The sequence below is a fragment of the Ornithodoros turicata genome, chromosome 1 (genome assembly GCF_037126465.1).
Source record: "Ornithodoros turicata isolate Travis chromosome 1, ASM3712646v1, whole genome shotgun sequence".
Lineage (NCBI taxonomy): Eukaryota > Metazoa > Arthropoda > Arachnida > Ixodida > Argasidae > Ornithodoros > Ornithodoros turicata.
The window spans coordinates 217,560,806-217,586,386 of NC_088201.1; the positions used below are offsets into that span (position 1 = coordinate 217,560,806).

Genomic DNA, 25,581 nt, shown 5'->3' on the forward strand with positions numbered 1-25,581 from the left:
AGAGTGGAGATGCTCCCCAGGACCGGTGAAGCTGAAGTTTCGACCGGGATTTGCTACCGCCGTGAAAAACACTGTTCTGATTGGCTACGCCACATCCACGGGTGACAAGGCTTTATCCATCTAGATAGTGTTGACTCTGCCCTATGCACTTACAGTCTGCGGAGCCTTGCATGGACCAAGGAAGTTGGTGTTATACGTGTGTCCCGAAACCCCACACAGCGTGGTACACGATTCGCTCACTGTAGAGCCTTGGCCCTAGAACGGTGACAGACGAGACGTGTATTCATCACTCACCATATCATTGTCACACATCCAACATGAAAATGACACCCATGAGCATTTTCAGTAAAGTTTCAGAATCAACAGCATTAGATGAATTTTCACGGGGCCCGGGATTGGACTGAACTATAACGTCTTATTTTTAGTTTACTTCGCGCTAGCGCCAGGACTTCACGCAGCGCATGACGCCAATTGCGTGCTTCGGATCAAGCCTGAAATCAAATGCATGTGATCATCCCTACGGCTATGCGTCTTTTTTACTCGACACCTTATGTGGCACACTTGTGTGAAGTTTAAAAGAGTATTCTACTTTCGGCATGGATATAAGGACGGTTCTCGCCGAAGTCGGCCTAACAGGCAAGGAAATTCCCCTGCCTCGACGGCACAGGTGCAGCGTCCAATCTTGCTCCATAGACGAAAACGTGCTGGGAGAAGGCAATGCATTTGGGACAGGTCCTCGTCGCACGTCACAGGAAATGTCAACCCACACGTGACTATAAATATGGCCGCACCCGTGAGTAGTATAGAAAGAAGTCCTATAGCCAAGAGTTTTCTCTAATCCAATTCCAATCCAATGCTAATCCAATTCTAATCCAATTCCAATCCAATTCTAAGCCATAATCCAGTTATAATCCAACACAATCCAGTTCTAAGCCAACGCAAGCCAAATCCAAAGCCATCTGATTGGCCGCCATTAGCTCCGCCCACTTCACGTTGATTGGCCCATGCTAAGCCTACTGATCTGATTGGCCTCCATTAGCTCCGCCCACTTCACGTTGATTGGCCCATGCTAAGCCTACTGATCTTTGATTGGCTGCCCGTAGCTCCGCTCCTTTATGCTAATTAGTTGGCTTGGCTCCGCCCAGTTCACGCTGAATGGCCCGTGCTAAGCCTACTGATCATTGATTGGTTGACTGTAGCTCCGCCTCTTTATGCTAATTACTCGGCTCTGCCCACTTCACGCTGATTGGTGCATGCGTATCGCTGAGCACAGCTCCGCCCCTTTACGCCGATTAACTGGCTCCGCTGATTGGTCCATTCGAAGCCTACTGATCACTCTCCACATTTTCCAGACTTTCTAAGCCCTCTGATTGGCCGTCCCCCATTTAAGCCTACCGATTGGCCCCATTCTAAGCCCACTGATTGGCTGACTAAGCCCGCTGAACATAGCCTTCGTTAGCGCCCGCCAGATGGCGCACTCGGCAGCGACCCTGCCGCGGCTTTATCTCAGACGTCCAAACTTACCTCATGCCACCAGATGGCGCGACTCAGGTGCATCAACTCCACGCTGTTCCACTTCGAGGCGTCACAGAAGGCGTCACAGAGAACTTCGTCGAGATGTGCTGCCACATATTGCGCTCCCGTATCACCGCAAACAAGTTGCGGGAAATCATACGCGAAATCTTGGATGAGTACCTGTCGGCTTACAGGGAGCAATCACTGCGCGAGCTTCAGGAACTATGTCAGGAAGTCCTGGAGACGATCATCAATCACGCTAGGAGCTATGGATGAAAATAAAGATGCATCACACCTCGCTACACAGTCTGCTCGAGTTATTCCACGATGCGCATGCAGTTCCAGCACCCCGCTCGAATTCTCATCTCCGGCGCCTCCATGTGTGGGAAGACGGTGCTCACGCAGAATATAATGAGACACCCCGAGTTATTTAGCGTTCCACCGCAGAAGATACTCTACGTACGAAAGTATGCAGCCGGTTGGGAAAAGGATTTCGACGGTGTGGAGTTTATGGACAGGATACCCGCAGATTGGGATGAGCGATATCCCACTCTCATAGTTATTGACGATCAAATCACGGAAAAGGGGGTTCTATCGGAGGTAGAGTCGTCGTTTGTATGTGGTAGCCATCATAAGATTGCGTCCGTGATCCTGATCACACAAGCCTTGTTCTATCACAATGCCGCTTTTCGAACGATATCGCTGAACGCCAGTTATATCGTATTGTTCCGGAACGCTCGGTCCATACAACAGATTGAAACCTTCGGACGTCAGGTGTTCGGGAAACAGGGGCTCTCCTATTTTCTCGACGCATATAACCAGGCGACGGAGAATGCGCACGGTTATTTAGTTGTGGATCTGCACGCGCAAACACCTCCCTCTCGTAGCCTGCGAACGGGTATTTTACCGCACGACCGGCAGTTCCTGTTTACGCCCGCGAAATGACGGCCGATCTTAGAAGACATCTCACGCTCCTCAAAGTATTGGCCGCCAGCAAACCGACGCACCGCGCAGAGTTACTTAAAGAGCTCAGCTGCGACGACATTCGAATCCTTTCGGAAATCTGTCTGAATATTCTACGCGGAAATATCCCACTTTCGACGGAACTTGATACAAACCTGAAGAAACGCAAAAAAATCCTCCGCTTCCTCGCCTACAAGTCACTTCATAAGTGCCCCCGGCAGTTGAAGAAATATATTAGGGGACAACGAGGTGGTCTCATTCCCATACTTCCACTGCTCCTCTCAGGGCTATCAAGTCTCGTGGCGGGAGTCGCCGGGCGAGCGATATCCAAAGCCATCGGTCATGGCTCATAGAATAGAAATTGGTGAAGTTCTGAAATCTAGCGATTCGGACGATGTAAAAGTGGGCAAAATACTGGAAGCCCTCTATTACTTGCTGAAGCGCGCTCACTATCATCCTCCTCCTCCTCCTCCTCCTCTCTGGAACCTGTCCATTCGGAGCCTGAACCGGAACCCAATCCATTCGATTTTAATCTTCTACCCTCCGGCGTTGATAAAGCACGCGCAAAATCTGTGCTAAAAGAATTGAAGAAAGTTTTCACCTGGCAGGCGGATAATGTGCTAGTATATAGAGGGAAGCGAATCAATCGCTCAAACATTGTGGCTCTCGTGAGCTACTTAGCACGTCGTAGCGCACTCATCAAGAAACCCCGCTGGTACAAATAAGTATCGAAAATTATAAGCGCTCTGAAAATACACCGCATTGCTCACTGGAGCAAATATGGGGCCCTATAGAAAGATCAAGGAGAAAGGGTTAGGTGGAGTGGATCGGTACCGACGTTATCACAAGCTCACGCGCTCAGAAGCCGTGGAACAGCTGAAAAAAGAAGATGCTTACACCCTTCACAAGCCAGTGAAGAAAAAATTTAAGCGGCGCTCCATCATCGCAACTCACGTGCGGGATATATATCGGGTAGACCTTCTGGATATGCGTAAATATCAGAAATTTAACAAGGGCTTCAGGTACATCCTAACGGTCATAGATACGCTATCGAGGTATCTGTACATGGTCCCCATTCGCACAAAGCGCCCGCAAGACGTAAAGAAAGCCTTCCAACGAGTTTTCCGTCACGGAATTCCGAAGAATTTGCTCACTGATCGCGGGAGCGAATTTTGGGGTTCCCCCGTTCGTCAGTACTTTCAGTCGCTACTAAATCACTATAGCACACAGAGCGGAATGAAAGCGGCCTCCTGTGAACGCGTCCAGAGAACAATTAGAGAAAGAATAGCCAGGCATTTCACTAGTACGGGAAGTTTAATTATATCAACGCGCTGCCGAAGATAGTGGCCGACTATAATGACTCGTTACACTCCGTCACGGGCGAAAAGCCGAAAAACGTGAACGCCGGAAATGCAGTAGCTCTGTTCAACAGATTGAATCGTAAGACGACCCCGCGCGAGAGCAAGTATAAAGCAGGGGACCAGGTGAGGCTCGCGTTAGATCGCGGCGTGTTCGCCAAAGGCTACGATCAAAGGTGGACGGCCGAAGTGTTCGAGGTGTCACGAACGAGAAAGACCGATCCGCCCGTAGTGTACGTGAAAGATTCGACGGGAAAAGAAATACTGGGATCATTCTACGAGCAGGAGCTGCAGCCCGTCCACCATCTTTCCTCGTACGATAAGAGACTCATATCCGCGGTGATTAGAAAGAAGAAAATTAACGGGGTATTGCACTACTTGGTTTGTTGGTTCGGATACGCCAAAGATGACGATTCATGGGTGCCCGCCAGCGATGTCAGAAAATGAATTTTACGTGTATCTGCTCTCGAACGCTAGCATGGACCTGTACCCGTCCAACACGCTGAATGACTTAACGATCGCGTTAGATAGGCCGCTACACCTGGATGATTCGTACGTCGTCGGTCTAGAGGGATTTTCCATTCCCAACAGCTTCCTGAACGTGAACCAAGCGCCTGATAACCTGATAACGCTATCAACGGAGAAGTGGCAAACAAAACAGCTCACGTTCGAAGACACGGACACGCTATTGAATAAAATATTCCCCGAATATGGGATAGAGTGGACTTACGAGGAAGATCACTACGCGTTTAAGCTACCGTCGCGCGTGCGCTCGGCGAAACTAATCGACAGACCGCTGCATCTCGCCTTTGGAATCGTCGACATCGATGGAGATCATCCGGAGGGCGGTAAAGTACGCGCCGTCCCAAACGTGTTACCGCTCGCGGAGGAAAGAGCCGTTATGATGCGAGTTCGCCGGGTGATAGTGATCAATAACGATCTAATTTTAGAACCCCAATCGCTCATTACCGACACATTCAACGAATTCTTCAGAGCGACGAACGATACAGAATCAAGGGTGGAATACAAAGACAACACTTACTCGCTCTCTCTCCCGGTGAATTTCAACTTGTCGACCGAGTTCCTGGACCTCATTCAGGGGAAGCACGTCCGTGTTGAAGGATCCCGAAAGCGCATCACGTGTAATCCCATAGTGAAGACGTACCGCATCCACATAAACACTCGAGAGACGGAAAGTCGGCGCATTTCACTTCTACCGAATTACTACGAAACACCCGAAGCTCTCGTGAGCGCCATCCATGAGCGTGTGCAGCCAGAGGCTTCCCTCAGGTACGATGCATGGGCGAGGAAGTGTTCGTTGAGCTTGCGGGAAAACGTGTCGCTTACATTATCCGATTACTTTGCGTACCTACTGGGTTTCGGCGCAAAAACCGTATTTGCCGAAAACGATACGGGCGTCGACGAAGTGACCATAGATCTTCCCATTAGCTGTATTATGATATACACGGATCTCGTCGCGCCCTCCGTAGTGGGAGACGGGCGGCATCCGATACTGAAATTAATTCCATTCGTATTCGATAGAACGAAAGAACAACTGAGTTTCAGCTTTCTTCCCGTTCAGTATTTTAAGTTAGTGCAGCGCGAAATTTCCTCAATCACCGTCTCCATACGCGACGACACGGGTCGCAAGCTACCGCTACAAAATCGCGGTAGATCGACGCTGACGCTGCACTTTAAGCATGTACACTAAAGCGGTACCAATCTACGGATTTGGCGTTCCAACGGTATACAGGTCGCACGTGTACCAGAGGGGAGGCAATTTCTTTTCTCAGCTCGGGCGTTTCGCTATTCCACTCTTTAAACGCGTATCGCCCTACTTAAAAAAGACGGCTGTTGCGGCCGCTAAGCGCGTGGCCAAAAATCTGTCGGAGGGAGACTCTTTCCGAAGTGCGCTTAAAAGATCGGCGAAAGATACGGGCCGTGAAATTCTCCGCGACCTCGGAGGGGCTGGCGGGCGAAGAAAGAGGAGAAAACCGGACGTCTTCGACGGCATAAATCACGCTGGTTGCGCAGCCACAATTTAGTTGCGAGATGGACACGATTAACGTCGTACATCCCGACACTCCTCTGTTGGATAAGTTGGAAACACAGTTATTTTCCGTGCCGGGAACGCAGTGGCATATACTGAAGGGGGAATATGAGGTATTCTACCCGGTCGCTGACATATCCTCCGTCATAGAGTTCCAGCTTTCGAATTTGGGGCACCACTATCTCGATTTGAACTCCGCGTACATAGTGACGAAAGTCCGCATCGTACGTGACGATGGTTCGCTACCGGAAACACAGGCTGGCGATCGGACGACCTACGACGAGGTCTACCCCGTCAACGCGTTCGCCAGCTCGCTTTTCAAGAACGTAGCCGTCTTCTTGAATCAGACCATGATTACGAATAATGATTTGTATAGCTATAGAAGCTACTTGGATATTTTGCTTCACGCCAGCACCACGGAGCAAAATACCGTGCATAAAGCAGGTCTGTACACGCAAGAAGAAGCGCGTCAAACGGAAAACAACATTCGCGCTCGTGGACCGGCCGAACGATACAACCTCACACGTGGCGGCAAGACCATCGACCTGGTTTCCAAGATCAACTCGGACATTTTCCTGCAGCCTAAGCTACTCATATCGGGAGTGGAAATTAGGCTTGTTTTTTATCAAGGCTCCGACGCGTTCCGCATTATGAAGACCGATCAGGAGCAGCACACGCACAAAGTGGAAATCATGAGTGCCACCTTGTACATAAAGAAAATCACCGTGTCTCCCAGCCTATTCCTCGGACACGAAACGGAATTGCAGAAGCGCAAGGCTCTCTACACACTGGCCGGAAGTGAATCGCGTATTCGTTCGCTACCAGTTGGCAACCTGGATGCATGCCTGGAAGATTTATTTCCTGAGAAGATACCCTCTAAGGTGGTGGTCGCATTCGTGCCCACCCTAGCCTACCAGGGAGCATTCAATCGGGACCCGTACCGATTCGTGAACTGCGACATTGAGTCGGCGACGCTCACCGTGAACGGGACGCAGCGAATAGACACGTTCGACTTCAGCAATAACCTGAACCACCGAAGCTACTTCAACTTCCTGGAGCAGCTCTGTGAGAAGCACGTCTCCTACGAATACGACCACTACGTTGGAAACAAGTTCCTACTGTACTACGACCTGGATCCGGATCAATCCTCCGTCCACCTGTCACCGATCAGGCGTGGAAACGTTCGTCTGCAACTCAAGTTCCGACGTGCCTTGGCCGAACTCACGACCGTATTGATACTGTCCGAGAGTGTGCGAATTATGTCCATAGATAAGAACAGGAACGTCACACTGGATTAGCAATGTTCGAGCAAGATATCGAGAGACTCCTGAAGTACAACGATTACACTTCGGCGCTCTTTCGCGGTGTATACGCTCGAGACGACCGTCTGCCCGCACTGGATAGACCGGGTATAATCGTGGTGAACACCGATCGGCGACAGCAGGCTGGGGAGCACTGGATTCTGTACGCGAAAATGAAAGATGACCACATCTACTTTGATTCCTTCGGATTGCCGCCCATCGAACCCGAGTTGAAACGCCTCACCGTCGACGAATATAATGATGTCTGTATCCAAAGCCTGTATTCTCCAATGTGTGGTGTGTACTGTTGTATCGCGGCGACATTGTTGGCGAAAGGAAAATCACTGAAGAGCATTGTATCCCTGTTTTCCGATAATCTCGCCGCTAATGACCTAAAATCAATAAAGCTGCTAGAAAAGTTGTTTGTCGCTTAAAAACGCCTGGTGTCCTTTATTCTCTATAGCTCCCCCACAAACTATACTTGCTTAGTCAATGAATACACGCTATAGCTCCCTATCATATCATTCTATCAATACAGCTTCCCATCATATCAGCCTATCTTCCTAATCCATTACAATAACGCAACACTTAAAATGAGAAATACATGTATTTTTATTTTACTGCTAATTACATATGGGACGCTCGCTGGTCTCGCGGTCACTTCTTCTTCGCGTGAGTAAAGATGATGTCGGGCGATGCGACTCTTTTACCATCCCTGAATCTCTCCTTCTCTAGTTTCAGATCTGGTAATTCTCGCATTTCTTGCAAATCTTCATCTGTGAGTCGCTTACAACGACTGGGTAGGTACACCTTTACGCGTTTATCGTTGTCCGTCAGGAGTTCCACGTACACGGATTCCCCGTACATAGTATCCACTTTGCGCAAGTCCAACACGTCGAGCTTTTCGTTGTTCGGAACAGTGCTCATTTTCTGAATGTCCCTATCACCGGGTTTCTTCAGTTTATCCAGCTTCTCGAAAATAGATGACATATCTCTCAGCGCAAGTTTCTACGCACGCCAAATGAACTGAAAATGAGGACAACTATTACCTAACTTTCCTCATCTTGAAGACAATAGTGAAACATACCTTTCTCGTTGTGCGCTTCACCGAGAGTCAACCGACGGAAGTAGCTTCACAGACCTCAAATGAGTTGTATATATTGCAACTTTTATATAAAGCACCCCTGGAGGAGCGCAAGGGTGGTGCGATTCTGTTTACACAATCACGCAGGAACAGCATGTGATTTATGATGCGCGCGCGCACGCGAAGGACATTTGGAACTTCTTGGAAACCAAAGTGCATAAGCGAACCCTTTGTTTTTGGTTACAGAAAGCTTGCTGATATAAAACAGATGGCCCAACTTGTTGAGACATGCAGCGCCGCGGCCGAGGCTCCATGACCTCATTTCTTGACAAACATGATTTACGACCTCCAAAGCATGGCAGTACGCGAGCTTTGATATAAAACAGATGGCCCCAACGTGTTGGGATGGCCGATGAAGCTCCGTGACCTCATTTCTCCTCCGTGACCTCATTTCTCGGAACACATGATTTACGACTGCCAAAGCATGGGAATATGCGAGCTTTGATATAAAACACATGGCCCCAACGTGTTGACACGTGCACCACGACCGCGGAGGCCCCTTGACCTCATTTCTTGGAACACATGATTTACGACTACCAAAGCATGGGAGTACCCGAGCTTTGATATAAAACAGATGGCCCCAACGTGTTCTGACGTGCAGAGTGGCCGATGAAGCTCCGTGACCTCATTTCTCGGAGAACGTGATTTACGACCTTCAAAGCATGGGAGTACACGAGCTTTGATATAAAACAGATGGCTCCAACGTGTTGGGATGGCCGATGAAGCTCCGTGACCTCATTTCTCCTCCGTGACCTCATTTCTCGGAACACATGATTTACGACTGCCAAAGCATGGGAATATGCGAGCTTTGATATAAAACACATGGCCCCAACGTGTTCTGACATGCAGCATGGCTGCTGGTTTATAAGCCGCGCGATCGCCTCAGGGGGGAACAGTCTGCTTTCACTCGCTTCAAAAGTAAGTTATTCGCCTCACTTGTTGCACGTTTTTTACGGATCCGTTTATTTTCAGTGCCTCGGTGTGTGTTCTGCTTTTTTGATCCGCACGATATCGAGGATGAATCGGACGACGATTCTCGGGACGGCGCACCTCCTACACTGTCTGCTCACGTGATGCGATCGCACCCCGACGTGGATACATCTTTCCTGCCCTTCTTCCAGACTGACAGTGCATTTAGAAGTGTCGTTAAAAGGTACGTGCTATTGGCATCTGTTCACGATCAGGGAGTAGAGGATTTGCGACAATATTTAATGAGTCACTTTCACGATATGGTCGCTATATTGAGAGCGCAAAGAATACCCTTTAGGTTTTGCATTTGTTCGGATGTTTTAATGGTAAAGGAAACTCGTGGGGAGATAATCGCGCACATTGCCCACTTTATGGCGTTTGCTCGCGAAGTCCACAGCGACGGAGCCATCGCGAATACCCTGATGGATGTGATTCAGGAGTCCACGGGACGCGTAGAAAATTATCAGCGGGAAGGGAGCGGGTTCGTGTCCACCGACGTCCAAAACGTTCAAATGTGCATTTCCGCCGTGAAAACGAAAAAAATCGGATGCAATGGGACACTTCCCGATCATTTGGCTAAGCGCAGGAACGTGCTAACAAATATTCATTTACCGTCACGTAAGGAGGGTGAGTGTTTTAAATACAACACGCTCGCCCTCCTGCATCCACAGAGTTGGAATACATGGTCAAAAAAATATGAAAATTATGCAGCGGAGTACTGGTGGCCTAGTCGCTTCCCCGTTTCCTACTCTGACCTGGACGAATTCGAAGACAAAAACATGATATCCGTGTACGTATATGACTACGTCGATCAGGGAGTGCACGTGTCGCGACCTCCAAAACTCGAGTATGAAAAGAAAATTCACTTATTGGCTATAGACCAGCATTTTTTTGGAATCAAGTCCCTCGAGCGGTTACTGATTAGGAAAGACAAGCGTTTCGTCTGCGAGCGTTGCACGCGCTCTTTTAACAAGGAAGAGAGCATGGCGAAACATCGTCGCCTGTGCGCGGACGTAAACGAAATCATATTGGAATTTTGCGAACCTGGCAAAAACTTTGTAGAGTTTACTAAAATACAGTACAAGCAGCAGTACAACTACGTCGTCGTGTTGGACACGGAGAGCGTACTCGCGCCCAGTGGTGTTGGCATGCAGCGTCACGCCACCTCGAGCTTCTGTGCCGTGCTCGTACGCACCCACGACTCGAAGGTGATGCGCATCAGGACGCACCACGGTGAAGATTCTGTGAGGCAGTGCGTCAGAGCTTTGATGGAAATGCGGGACGAGATGATCGCCCTGAACGCCTGCCCCGCGGAAATGGTGCTGAATGATGAGCAACGAGCACGGCACAGAGCCACCCACTGCGCGTACTGCGGGCGGGAGTTCGCGCAAGATCTACCCCGTGTCCGGCACCACGACCATTCCAAGCGTTGTACTGCCGGCGAGACAAATTACATCGCGACGCTGTGTAACCCCTGTAACGTGGCGTGCACGACGCGGGAAAAACTGCCCATCATGGTGCACAATCTGGCCTACAATTTGGCCGGACTACTGCGGGAATTTCACCTTCTCGGGTGGAAGCGAGCTCCCTTCATCGTGGCCAGTTCCATGGAAAAAATCCGATCGTTCGAAATTGGCACCTTCCTATTCAGAGATACCATGCAGTACCTAAATTCGTCGCTGGGAGAGCTCGTGGAAACCGTCAAATCCATGGGGGGCGCAGAGGCGTTCCAATGCCTGAAGCAGGTATTTGGAGACGACTACAAAATTTTGCTTCGTAAAGGTGTATTCCCATACAGCCACGTTAGCTCTTTCGCGGTCTACGACGAATTGGCTCTGCCGGCAAAATCCGCCTTTTGAAACGATCTGACGGGGGAGGATATAAGTGATGAAGACTATCAGTACGCGCTGCACGTATTTGAACGTTTTGGATGCTCGAATCTGAGGGATTATAATGCATTGTACCTGAAAACGGATGCCCTGTTACATGCTGACGTAATGCAGCACTTCCGACGCCTGTGCTACGACGCGCGCGGTTTGGAATTGCTTCATTGCGTTTCTCTGGCATCCTATTCGTGGCAATGCGCTCTAAATTACACGCTGGCAAAATTGGAGCTGATCATCGACGAGGACATGTACCGGACCATCGAATCGGGTGTTAGAGGCGGACTCTGTCAGGCGAGCAGGCGTCATTTACGGGCTAACAACCCGCTGTGCAGTGGCTACGATCCCGATAAAGAGGAGGTGTACATATCGTACATAGATTGCAACAATCTTTACGGATTCAGTATGATAAAGCACCTCCCCGTCGGCGATTTCGAATGGGTCGAGGATTTTAGCTCCGTGGATTTTATGCGTCATCCCACAGATTCGGATGTGGGATACGTGTACGTGTGCGATTTGGAGTATCCAAAATCTATCCACGCGCTGACGCGGTACTTCCCCCTGGCTCCTGAGAAGGCAGTCGTCCCGAAGGAATGGCTCTCGCCATTCCAGCGAGGGCTCCTCGAAGAGTTAATGTATCAGCCGGCGAACAGCAAAAAGCTGCTGCTCACGTGCAAGGACAAGGTCGAGTACGTTGTTCATTACGCGCTGCTCGCTCTCTATTGTAGACTGGGCATGCGGGTGACAAAAATTCAGCGAATTCTAAAATTTCGTCAGGCACCATTCCTGCGTCCCTACATCGAGGACAATGTTGCCAGACGCGTCGCATCGAGCACGACGTTCGATAAAAATTTCTATAAAATCTCAAATAATGCGGTCTTCGGGCGTACGCTACTAAATAAATTTAATATGCGGGACATTCGAGTAGCCTTCGATGAGGAGACGGCGAGTCGCCTCGGGAGCCAGGTGGAATGCGCGCGAATGGAAATTTTGTCCCCCGATTGCGTGATGTACGAAATGCGCAAAAGAAAAGTGCGATGCGATTTCCCCCTGCAGATTGGCTTCACGATTTTAGAACTGAGTAAGTTAACCATGTACTCGTTCTACTATGAAACCCTGTTGAGTAAGCTCACTTGTCCGGTGATTACGTGCTACTTTGACACGGATTCTCTGATCCTCGGCCTATTCTGCAAGGACTATGAAGATCAGTTACGCGCGATCGCCGACGACCATTTAGATTTGTCTTCCTTCGATCGTGATCATCCACTGTACAGCGAGAGGAATCGCGGTAGACTTGGCGCGTTCAAAAGTGAAACGGGTAGCGCACCCATTGAGGAAGTAATATGCTTGAAAGCCAAAATGTATTCCATCAAATTAGCCGGGGGAAAACAAATTGCAAGAGCTAAAGGGGTCAAAAAGAACATTGTGCGCAAACACCTCCTCCATGATACGTACCGCGATACCCTATTCAAGCACGCTAGCGTATCGCACGAACAGGTGTCAATAGTGGGAAAGAAACAGTGCATGTACACCATCAGAAATGTGAAAAGAAGTCTGATGGCGTACGACGACAAACAATACCTCTACAATGACGTGGACTCCTACCCGTACGGAAGCTGCGAATATGGTAAGCTCGAGTGGATGACGTAGATAGCGAGATTTCACCTGGCGTTCTTTCCCCCCGCCGCACAGATAATGCAGTGGATGAGTAGGAGTAGCATCATTTGACCTGCGTCACTGGAAGGATGTGGCACCTCGTTCTCTTCTCGCTCGTCTCGTGCGCGCTGGCGCTGGACGCTGGCAACTGTACTGCGAGCATCAAGCTGGAGAAGGATAAGCACACGTACGCGCACGAATGCCCTGGCGACATCTTGGCCATCAGAGAGTGGCATGTGGTACCTATGCGATCCGGTATTAACCTGAATAGGAACGCTACTGGATCGCTGCGCGCGTGCCTTCACTCGCTGGACGTGAGCGACAGCTACGAAGATATCCAGTGCACGCGGATGTGCCAGCTCACGGAGGACGAAATTTTTCTCAGCCGCTGTCTCGGAGACGTCTACATGATCCGTCACTTCCGTGGAACCATGCCCAGCATCAAAGGAATCAATCTCTCCAAGACCGCCATGCTTTTTCTCAAACATGTACTCAATAAACGTTGAAAGGTATTTTTTCCCTGTCTGTCTGAGATAAAGCCGCAGCAGGGTCGCTGCCGAGTGCGCCATCTGGCGGGCGCTAACGAAGGCTATGTTCAGCGGGCTTAGTCAGCCAATCAGTGGGCTTAGAATGGGGCCAATCGGTAGGCTTAAATGGGGGACGACCAATCAGAGGGCTTAGAAAGTCTGGAAAATGTGGAGAGTGATCAGTAGGCTTCGAATGGACCAATCAGCGGAGCCAGTTAATCGGCGTAAAGGGGCGGAGCTGTGCTCAGCGATACGCATGCACCAATCAGCGTGAAGTGGGCAGAGCCGAGTAATTAGCATAAAGGGGTGGAGCTACAGTCAACCAATCAATGATCAGTAGGCTTAGCACGGGCCATTCAGCGTGAACTGGGCGGAGCCAAGCCAACTAATTAGCATAAAGGAGCTGAGCTACGGGCAGCCAATCAAAGATCAGTAGGCTTAGCATGGGCCAATCAACGTGAAGTGGGCGGAGCTAATGGCGGCCAATCAGATCAGTAGGCTTAGCATGGGCCAATCAACGTGAAGTGGGCGGAGCTAATGGCGGCCAATCAGATGGCTTTGGATTTGGCTTGAGTTGGCTTAGAACTGGATTGTGTTGGATTTTAACTGGATTATGGCTTAGAATTGGATTGGATTTGGATTAGCATTGGATTAGAATTGGATTGGAATTGGATTAGAGAAAACTCTTGGCTATAGGACTTCTTTCTATACTACTCCCGTGATCTGCTCGAAAATCGTTTGTAAACAGTCCATTTACTCTTTTTGTGCACTGTTCTGGGCGTCATTCGATCTCGGTAGTTATATTCATCCGATAATCTCGCACTAAACACTGTTTTCTACGTGAGGTCTCCTACTGTTGACCACTTTCAAAGATGCAATGACGACGTACTATTACACACTGAGTCGATGCGATTGGCTTAAACTGAGGGGCAATCTGCTACTATGTCTCGAAAGAAGCATCGTATAGTTGACGTTGCCAAAATACGTTCGTCTTCTGGGATGAAGCCAATCGGAATATGTCGACAAGCGCTAAAACGACATGACCACAGAATAATGTCTATGCTTTGACGCCATGCTTAATGTTGCTTCACGCGTGTTTCCTAACGTGGTGCCTAAGCAGAGGCCTCGTATTCTCCACTTTCGGGGCTTCTATAAAACGCACATAAAGGACACATCTTTCAGAGTGTTGTTATAGCTGAAACCGGTAGTATTCCCATATAAATGAAGCGTGCTTATCCTGAAATGCCTTCAGGTGTAGTAAATAATGTACCATTTAGTGCTGAGATCCGAAATAGCACTGATATACTTGTGTTGAGCAAAAAATGTATGCATGCCAGGAGTTTTGTTTCTCTGGTTGCGAGGTGAAGGATCCGCCTGAGGTAGACGACTTGCTTTGTGAGTGACGTATTCATTGTGTCAGTAAAGTATCACTAATCATACGTGAATGTGGACACCCTGGCAACCACTCCACTAGGTTTGCAACATTGGATTTCCTTAAACCTGAGTGTAGGATTTATTCTTTGGTTCCATCAAGAAGCGGTCCGTCCGTAGTACCAGAGTACCTCATCACTAATAGTCTGCTGCTGAGACGCTTAGAGCTCGCACAATACTAATCAATCAAATCGATCGCTATTAAACGTTAATGCCGTCAATCCTCGCATCTTCTTTTCATCACGCGCGAAGCAATTTCCTTGGAAATGCAGTTACGGGAAAATTCAAAACAAAGAGTTTTCACGGAAAAATTTTAAAGGAATTCGAACAGTCGAAAAAAAAGTTCTATTACTTCGCAGCACTACGACCTCGTTTACATTTCCATAATTTAAACAATACGAAAATACGAAAGATATGATTTTTCCCGTAGTGATGCTTACCGCTGTTAGTCCATCTAAAGTAGCGGCCGCCTTACAGAAATTATCTACGTTGAATCCCACTACTCCTGAAAATGTAGGCGCCCTTTGCGTGTCTGTCGTTGTGTAGCATAGGCTTCTATTCAAGTCATCCCTGTAAACAAACAAATTAGCGTCCAGAAATTTTGGTACAGGCAGAGTAGCTACGCTATGGGAAAAGAGCTGTCCAAAAACTGGAACTAAGATGGCCATCTTCAACACTCTCGGAGCTAATCATTCTTGAGATACATTGCTCTGACTTCTTAGTTGTTGTAAATGCGATCCGTATTTGTGTCTCCGTGCTAAGCGTCTATGCTCTGCTCTCCGTTGAGGGGCATCAGGCAAGGGTACCAGTGGGCTCTGCGACTGGGACAGAGGGCGTCATGCGGCAAACATATTTTGCCCTGAGTTTTTATGAAAACAATGCGTCTATTCAGCAGCCTTCCTTTCATGTTTGCACTCCGACGCAAGCCTACATGCCATCATTCCCATGATTCCATGTCTATACCTTCGAACGGTATTGCTTACGTGCAGTGTAGAAAACACGTAGTTTATACGTTAATGTAAGCATCTTCCCCTTTCATGGAGGCCAACTGTCCCATTGTGAAGGTAAGTAATCGTGATCATAATCATAGTCCGGAATTTTTCTTTAGCGTGCACCGAAATCTCGGCACATGAGACACAAGATTTAATGTCAGTCGCGGGAGACAGCAACTTGTGCCCTTCCAAAGAACTTACCATCGTCATCGGCCTGCTTTGAATCTTACCAGATAACCAGAAACGTCTTATGAACATCCATAAGACGTGTAGTCCTGGATATTGTGCACTTGTAATAGATATCCATTTTAATCCACTGGATAGTCCATGGACGTACTATTAACATGTAAAAACCAGCCACAGCGGAGTTCCTCAGCGATTTGTACCCTTCCAAAAAAGTTACCAGCGTCATCGGACAGCTTTGAATTCGCTATCTTTGGATCGGCGGGCGGACACGCTACCGACACATCCGCCGAGAGAAGCCATTATGAAAGATGAGCCTTACTTATATGCAGGGATGAGATGTTGGTAGCACTGATCAAGATGCTTTTTATGGCATTCACCCTCCTTCGCTATCCTGCAAAACGAGAGTCATATGGTCATGTGAGTTTGACTGGCTCGAGACTTCGTGGCTCACATGTGGCAATCTCCAACTGCTGCAAGCGTACAATACTTTCACGTACATTTAGAGCCCCTTGCTGAAGAAAATGAATTGAAAACAACGGCAATCACGAAATGCTCAGCGCAGCGGAATGTTTTTGTGCATTTGTTTTCTTCCTTCTCAAATATTTTCAAATTCTTCCTGCGCGCATGATACTGTGCTGATGCGTCCACCTGTACGTTGACTTTTCTTTATTTTGTTCATTGCGCATCTTCGGAGACCCGTCTTTCTTTCACCCCAAATGTGAGAGGAAGAAAGACCACACTGTCGCCTCTTGCGTCCTGGAAAAAATATCAGAAAAGAGAAAATGCAACCCCATACACACGCTTTTTTTTTGTACAAGTTAAAGCTCATCTTCAATGCATGAGGCGGTGCTGTGCTCCTTCACCCTCTCACACTGGGGGTGAAGGAAAGACGCCTCTCCGAAGATGCGCAATGAACAGAATATAGAAAAAAATGGTGTTCCTCCACAAATTTTTCACGGACTATCTACCGAACGCATTATTTTTATCAAAACGGTAACGATATCATGTCACCGTAAGGAACAGATGTTCTCTTTTAGGACAGCTTCGCAGCTTTTTCAACGATTCTTAGGTAAGTAGTCATTTGACGGTTGAGCAACATATGACCAAGAATGTCTGCCGGCCCAGAGAGAATAGTGAAAGCAGCATGACTATCGAATATATATACAGGGTGTGTCAGATAAATCCCCGGGCTGAATAGTTCGGGAACGGCACCATCTATCGGGAAACTTTCTTTTTTGTTACCATCTCTGAGATATCGTCCACCAGCCATGCAGTGTGATGTTGATGTGCGCACTTTCATTAATTAGCTAAAAATAAAAATCTATTACCCGGAAGTGACAGCTTTCAAAGTATGCGTCGGTACCGCGACATCTACTACAGCATTGGGGATACCCCTACATACCCCTCAGAGAAAAAAAATCATCGGGTCTAGTCATTTTCGCGAATAATTAATTAGTTTCGGTTTACATATTTTCCTCGCGTAGGACCGCAAACACAAGTTCTTTCACATTGCTATTCGCCTCGGAATTACGTGCTCTTCCGCATGTTTGGCAGCAGGGAGTGCTGATAGAAAAGTAACAGCCGCAGAACCCGCTTCGCCAACCTTCCTTCCTGTTTATCTGATTGATGTACAGTCCGCTCTACGGGGCCGTCGTGTAGTCGAGATAACGTGCTTTTATCGCCAAAACAAAGAATGTACGCACGAAACAAACAAGCAAAACAAAGGAGTGAAGCGGGGATTCTGTTGTTGTCCTGAGCTTTCGTACCATGAAATAACAAGACTTCTGACCAATTGACCTTCTATTCACTTTCAATCTCGAAGCAGGAGAAATTATGCGTATCGTGCCATTTCCCCACTTGGTTTAGCTTCTGTAATGCCATAGTCTCTGAATGTCCATAGGCGACCGTTGGACGATGTATCGACGGTGGTGTGACAGTGCAGAGAGCGATGTGCTCCTTATGCACCGCCACGATGTATTCTTGTGCTTGAAACCGCAATGAAGATTGGTTCTTTACTTATAATGAAGGCAACCTCTTAAGTTCAGACTACAAAATTAGGAAAACACATCTGATTTATTGCGGCACAGAAATCACAGGACGTGTTCAAAATGCCTTCCTTCCGCGGCAAGTCACATACGGAGCCGCTTTTCACTAGGACGGACAAAAGCATTTCGTAGTCTTGGACAACGTTCCCGAGCACTTCACCGATGTACCTATGTGAAGTTAGGTGCACGTCAAAAATGTATGGGCCAATGACGCTGTCACCATGAATGCCACACCAGACATGAAATGACCACTGCCACTGGTGCTTACCATGCAGCAGCCAGTGCGGGTTAGTAGGATCCCAGTAGTGCTGATTCTGGACGTTGACATTTGCGTCGCGCCCAGATCGCGATTGTGCCGTAGTCTTCTGCCCGTTCCGCGCAGATGGCTCTCTCGTATGGGGCTTGACGAAATTGCCGTAGATACACTGCGCTGTACTATTCACACTTTCTGCAGGGGAATTTGGTGCCCTATTGGGATGGCGGAAGGGGCTCCGGGGGCTACTCCCCCCCGCCCCCCAGGGATCCTCAAGGGGCTCAATATTCCCCTGCAGATAGAGCGCGAGCTATGACGGTTCGATGGTAGTACTTCCCACACGTGAATTCACTTTGTGTATTCCGTTTCACGTAAAGGCTCACCGTGCCAGAGCTCGAAACGGGATACTAATCCGAAGAAGCGCGAAGAAAGCGATAAGTAACGCCGCATTAACCTGTGCCGAGGACAGTAGCATCTGCCATTCTTCATTTTCTTTTCTTTACTTAGACTAGCTCGAGTTTGCGGGACGTAGGCATGAATTGAATGTGCATGGTGGTTGTGTCTCGGCTGGGGGAGGGGGGCACCGTTTTGCAGGTACCCAATAAATTCCGTACGTTGTAGCGCCCCTGGTGAAGTCAAGTTTGTCTTGACAATGATGTGCTGATATCACTAAGTTGTGCACACAGTGAGACTGGCCTTGATCAACGCGATCTGCCAGCACCTGACTTCGTACATGACATTGATAGGGTAAGATAAATCGCACTTTATCGCACATGTGACACTGATATGTCTTCTTGTTTTCATTGGGCGCAACTTCGGTTTGGAGGCAATAAAAACCCCGGAATATTGCGCCATGTCAAATGTCAAGATATGGGTTCGTACTCCAACGAAGAACGAGTGGACATGATCCTGGCCTTCGCGGAATCTCAGAGGAACGCATCTTTGGCTGCAAGAATTTACGCCCAGAGGTTTCCCCAGAGGCGCGACCCGGATCATAACACAATATTATCCGTCGACAGAAATCTTTCGATCTACGGCACCTTCGTCAAGCCCCATACGAGAGAGCCATCTGCGCAGAACCAGCAGGTCACGGCCAGTGTTCTCGAACATATCCGCGATCATCCACATGCAAGTGTCCGTTCCACAGCAGCTGTCCTTGAGGTGAGCCGAGCCACAACATGTCGCATATTGAAAAAGGCCGGTAGATATCCTTACCATCCCCACATACATCAAGGACTCATTCAGGCTGACTACGGCACTGGGCACTTGCCATGCTAGAGGACGACGAGGACTTTCTATCAAAAGTCATAATGACCGATGATGCGCGATTTGGGCGCGACGCAAATGTCAACACCCAGAATCAGCACTACTGGGCTTCTACTAACCCGTACTGGCTACTGCCTAGTAAGCACAAGTGGCAGTGGTCATTTAATGTCTAGTGTGGCATTCATGATGACCGCGTCATTGGCCCATACTTTTTGACGGGCACCTAACTTCACATAGGTACGTCGGCGAAGTGCTCGGGAACGTTGTCCGTGACTACCCCGACGAAATGCCGTTGTCCGACCAACGCGGCGTCTGGTATCAGCACGACGGCGCCCCAGCTCATGATCGCGGACGTCCTGCCTATGGTTAGACTTCGTTTTCGGAGACAAGTGGATAGGCGCAAGAGGTCCTGTTCCTGGCCAGCCCGATCCCCTGACCTGACTCCTTTGGACTTTTTTTGCGGGGATACATAAAGGACAGAGTGTACGACACCGATCCAGCGACGCCGGAAAACTTGAGCCGAAGGATCGAGGAATGCTGCGCGCAGATAACCGTTGAGCAGCTACGAGGAACCGTGGAATCAATTGAAAAGCGGCTCCGTCCGTGCCTTGCCGCGGAAGGAAGGCATCTTGAACACGTCCTGTGATTTCTGTGCCGCAATAAATCAAATTTGTGTTTTCCTAATTTTGTAGTTTGAACTTAGGAGGTGGCCTTCATTATAAGTAAAGAACGAATCTTCATTGCGGTTGCAAGCACAAGAATACATCGTGGCGGTGCATAAGGAGCACATCGCTCTCTGCACTGTCACACCACCGTCGATACATCGTCCAACGGTCGTCTATGGACATTCAGAGAATATGGCATTACAGAAGCGAAACCAAGTGGGGAAATGGCATGATACGCATAATTTCTCCTGCTTCGAGATTGAAAGTGAATAGAAGGTCAATTGGTCAGAAGTCTTGTTATTTCATGGTACGAAAGCTCAGGACAACAACAGATTCTCCGCTTCACTCCTGTGTTTTGCTTGTTTGTTTCGTGCGTACATTCTTTGTTTTGGCGATAAAAGCACGTTATCTCGACTACACGACGGCCCCATAGAGCGGACTGTACATCAATCAGATAAACAGGAAGGAAGGTTGGCGAAGCGGGTTCTGCGGCTGTTACTTTTCTATCAGCACTCCCTGCTGCCAAACATGCGGAAGAACACGTAATTCCGAGGCGGATAGCAATGTGAAAGAACTTGTGTTTGCGGTCCTACGCGAAAAAAATATGTAAACCGAAACTAATTAATTACTCGCGAAAATGACTAGACCCGACGATTTTTTTTTCTCTGAGGGGTATGTACTCAAGATCCCCAATGATGTAGTAGATGTCGCGGTACCGTCGGACGCGTACTTTGAAGGCTGTCATTTCCGGGTAATTGATTTTTATTTTAGCTAATTAATGAAAGTGCACACATCAATTTCACACTGCATGGCTGGTGGACGATACCTCAGAGATGGTAACAAAAAAGAAAGTTTCCCGATAGATGGCGGCGTTCCCGAATTATTCTCCCCGGGGATTTATCTGAGACACCCTGTATATATATATATATATATATATATATATATATATATATAAGTGAAAAAAATAGCATAGGCTTTTTGGCTGCAAGTTGAACATATGTTTATAAGTCCCAAACGTCGCCACACCAGCATTGGACAGGTGTTTCGGCCTTAGTGGGCCTTCATCAGCAATGCGTAGGTGGGCGACGTTTGAGCTGGTGGCGTCGGAGGGTCACGTGGAACGTGATGTCCTCCCGTCAGGGAGAGAAACTTATAAACATATATATATATATATAATCCAAAATATATAAACAATACACCCTGTAGACGTACATACACCTACAAACACACATCTGTGTGCTGTCTGTGATAAGTAAGTAAAAGCACAAGGCTATCTTCCGACAGCAGCAGTACGTATATTGTGAGCTCCTTCGGCCCACTTTGCCGCTAGGGGCGCAACCATCAAAGTTTTTCTTTTTGCATCGCAGTCATACACAGCCAACCCTCCCCCTGCACCAGCAATTACCTCATGCATATAATACATGGATGTACACTTGAAAATATTTTGTGTTAAAAATACATTGTGTAACGTGAATTACAGATGATACTGACGTACTGACAATACGGAGTGCAAACTATTCCCCTGCTCACATCAGCGCGCCGACAAACATGTCGTACATACTTGTAGAATGAACAGTTGAAAATATTTCTTAATTATTTCATCTGCATGCTGCGACCCTGCATCAACTTCCCGACCACACATGTGCGCCAAAACGCGAGCAGCTCATGTATCCGTATACACAGATAAGTGACAACACATTGGAACAAGAAACAGACACAAAAAAATTTGTGTCTGTTGTCACCTTTTTTATCATTGGCTCACGGTTTTCCTATCATGATTCGCGCTAAGTTTCTGTTCTCACAATAAATTTGTTTGTTTGTTTATGTTTATACCACCAGCCTATTGCGGTGTCGAAGGGAATGAACAGGCGGACAGCGCCGCAGCAGCAGCTCTCACGTCTCCGAGACGGACCCTTATTGCGCTGCCGAGGGGAGATTGTCGTTCCGTACTTCCACGCCTCGTCACTCCCCTGGCTTCCTGCCAATGAACCGCTGACACCCCAGATATGCAGAGCAAAGTTGATTCAGCGCTCCGTACACCTGTCATAAAGATCCCCAATTAGTTCATTGAATGGCCGTCGATGTCGGTTTTAGAACGCGTGACTCTCCCCAGTGCTGTCACTGCGGTGCTGTGGGAGATCTACAGCATATTCTCCACCTTCCACACCTTCTTACGTGACCTTCTGACGCCATCCGCTCAAACGCTGCCTGCCTGCGTACTGCTGATGAGGCCCAAGAAGGCCGAAACAGCTGCCCAGTACCGGCATGGCGACGTTTGACTTACAAACATATATATATATATTATATAATCTGCGGAATAAAGCCATTAAAGAGACAAGTAAATGACATTAAACGTGTTTGAAATTCAAAATTGCAGATTAAGATAGCTTCTATCGCTGCACGCAGAGAAACAGATACTCATGGAACGATGCGACAGCATCAGAGGACACGTGTTTCGCCGTGTTTGCGGCTCGTCAGATCTGGGTAGCTGCGCATCGTTCGGAATTGGCAAACCAGGGGTCACTCAGCGAGCGATATACACCTGGGAGGCTGACTGAGCACTCCTCAATGCCACAGTGCAAGCCAGTGAAATATCATCTGTGGAAGAAAGCCACTAAAGAGGCAAGTAAATGACACTACACGTGTTTGAAATTCTAAATTACAGATTAAGATGGCTTCTATGGCTGCACGTAGAGAAAGATACTCATGGGTTGTGTGGTTGCGGTGCGTTTGCGGGTACGAATTTTCATACCCGCACTCATCACTACCTATAAGCTCATGCTTCGTCGTCATGGACCCCGTGGGCAAACCTTCCTACGCATGTTCTCTTATGTGTATAGTGCGTACTTAGTGTATGCTACATTGGAACTTGCGTATTCCCGCATAAAAGACGTACCTGAGCAGGGTGTTCTGCCACATATATTGTGTAATAGCTACGTAGGAAAAGGGAGGGTCGTAGTAGATGTCGGGCTGAAAGTGTCCTCCACAGGGTCCTGTTCCTCTTTGGTACGAGTCTGAAACAAGTCAGCACACTGAAACAATGAAGACACAATGAAGATATATTGATACTCAATCTACCACAATCGAAGAATCACGTATTTCTGTACCAGAACGCCCCGGCAGACACAGCCGTTGCAGTCAAGTTCCGCCAGCAATTCATTTCGCTAGACACACCTTGCCTGACCCAGACACACTCGGCAAGCCCTAGGCAACATTTTTACATTTCAAATTGAAATTCGGAACTGAACGAAATTGAAGATGGCCACTAGCACCTTCAAGTAACGGAGTAGTGTGAGAGGTGAGTGAAATAGGTTCTATCTGTATTTCATTCTTTCATTGTATTCTATTTGTATTAGGATGAAATTAATTCGAAACAGGAAGGTTGAAAGGAGACCCCAAACATTTCTCCCTCCCAAGGCCACTGCGTACAAGCAGTATACCCAAGCAGCCCCAGCCTGCTCAGCGACATATATAAATGCTTTCAAACATGAGTAACCCGCACGCTTCTCTCCACCACGCATACGCCACATGGCCTATACGCCACTCCGCCATAGGCTACGTGGCCTTTTGCAGTTCGGGATTAGCTCTACGCTACGTAGGGACGTGACGTTTCAAATTTCCAGCCAATAAACAGACTTGATTACCTGCTGTGAGGCGGAGTGTTCAGTTTGTTTCTGTGGAAGTACATTTCGCATCCGTCGTTCCGAAATTCAGTGTCATGACATCTCTAACACCTCCGGCTCGACTAAGCAATACTAAGCGCCCAATGCCGAGGCGAACGTCAATGGTTGGGTTGACGCGATTCCCACCCCGGGTACCTCTCAGTTACAACGTCACATGGGCAGCACACTAACCACTGAGCCACGCGAGCTGGTGACGCGATGCCGCGTGGTTCAATCCAAAGTACGTCAGCCCAGTCGTCGGAACCATTCGAAGGTGACCAAGACGACGACCCATCGCTTACCTGAGATTCGGGAAGTGTACCGCCGTATATTCATTGGCGCTTGCGGTGTGCTGCGTGTTGCTGCGCGGAAAACGTAGTGCGCGTGTGATAGCTAAAGTGAACGCATTTCTTTTCCAGTTTGAGGTTTGAACCGTTCAGGGTTTAATGGAATATGATTAACATTCATCAAGTCAATTTCCGCAAGTGAAGTAAAATCATTCGAGGAACCCTTGATCATAAGTTCGGTTCGATTTCCGAAAGAACACATCGACTGAGCTGGCTGTCTCAGTACAGAAAGGAACCGTACTAAGAAAACATTGAAAAGAAACTCATTACTCAGGAAATTTTTATTGATTCCAGCAAAGCATTTGATTCCTTTTCACATAGGATACTATTACTAAAACTGTCGCGTTGTGGAATCCGGGGCCCGACACTTTCGCTGTTCTCGTCATATTTAGATAATAGGTATCAGAAGGTTGTCATTAATGGCTACTCTTCTGCACTGCAGCGCAAGGTAGCTGACTTGGTCTTTTGCTCTTTAGTGTTTACATGAATGATATAGTGTGATCACCAAGAACGCTAAGTTGATCATATATGCCGACCATGCGAGCATCTTTTTTCACGGTTCAGACCCTGACGGGATAGTGACATATTGAAATAGGGTACTGGAACGGGTAAAGTATTTGGCTGATCCTAACTGTTTGAACATTAACGCCAGTAGAACTAAGGCGATTTTCTTCAACGCAAAAACAAGTTCAGCCCTCAGTATATCTCGAAATAGATAACACAGTTGCCGACATAGTAGGAAATGCCAAAACTATCGGCGTAACTTTTTCTTCTACACTTTCTTGGTCATTAAACGTTAATGACGTGCATTCCAAGGCATCCTGAATCTTTGGTTTTCTGTATAGATATCGTAAGCATCTAACCAAACGAATTATGCTACTCTACGACTCATTAATGTACTCACATTTTAACTACTGCTTCTTGGTATGGGAACAACCAAAATGTCCCACCAAGATAAGTTGCTTGTGTTGATTCTTCCGAATTTTGGATTGTCTACCATATAACCACACCACAACTGGTTTGTTTGAACGGTGCTCGCTGATTATTATTCATAACCTGTACCGATATAAACTTTTGTGTTATTACTGTACAGCTCATAAAAAGTCCTTAGATAATATCTTATCGTTGTTTGACCTCAAGGAGCACAGTTATTCCTATAATCATCGCGCCAAGAGCTTTTGTCATATCCCCCGATGTAGAACCAGATATGGTGAACAGAGTGTTCATATAGAGGGTGTTCCATTTAAGATTGACCCCACCTTTAAAAAATAATGAATCATCGCATAAGAATGAAACCAAGTGCATAGTGTCACCAACGCAGAGAGTGGGTGCAAATGAAAAGGTGTAAAAGAGCGGCTTCATAAATTT

General features: G+C 47.8%; 1 protein-coding gene across 1 annotated transcript in view; it reads right to left on the reverse strand.

The window, feature by feature from the left end:
- The window catches only part of LOC135376593 (uncharacterized), a 30,338-nt gene extending 14,857 nt beyond the window's left edge, over positions 1 to 15,481 (reverse strand). The window contains exons 1-2 of the mRNA XM_064609121.1: positions 15,238 to 15,481; positions 154 to 255 (exon numbers count right to left, since the gene is read on the reverse strand). Of these exons, the coding sequence (XP_064465191.1) occupies positions 154 to 255; positions 15,238 to 15,465 (330 nt within the window). The 5' untranslated portion in view covers positions 15,466 to 15,481. The remainder of the gene's footprint in view (positions 1 to 153; positions 256 to 15,237) is intronic.
- Between the last annotated feature and the right edge of the window lie 10,100 nt (positions 15,482 to 25,581).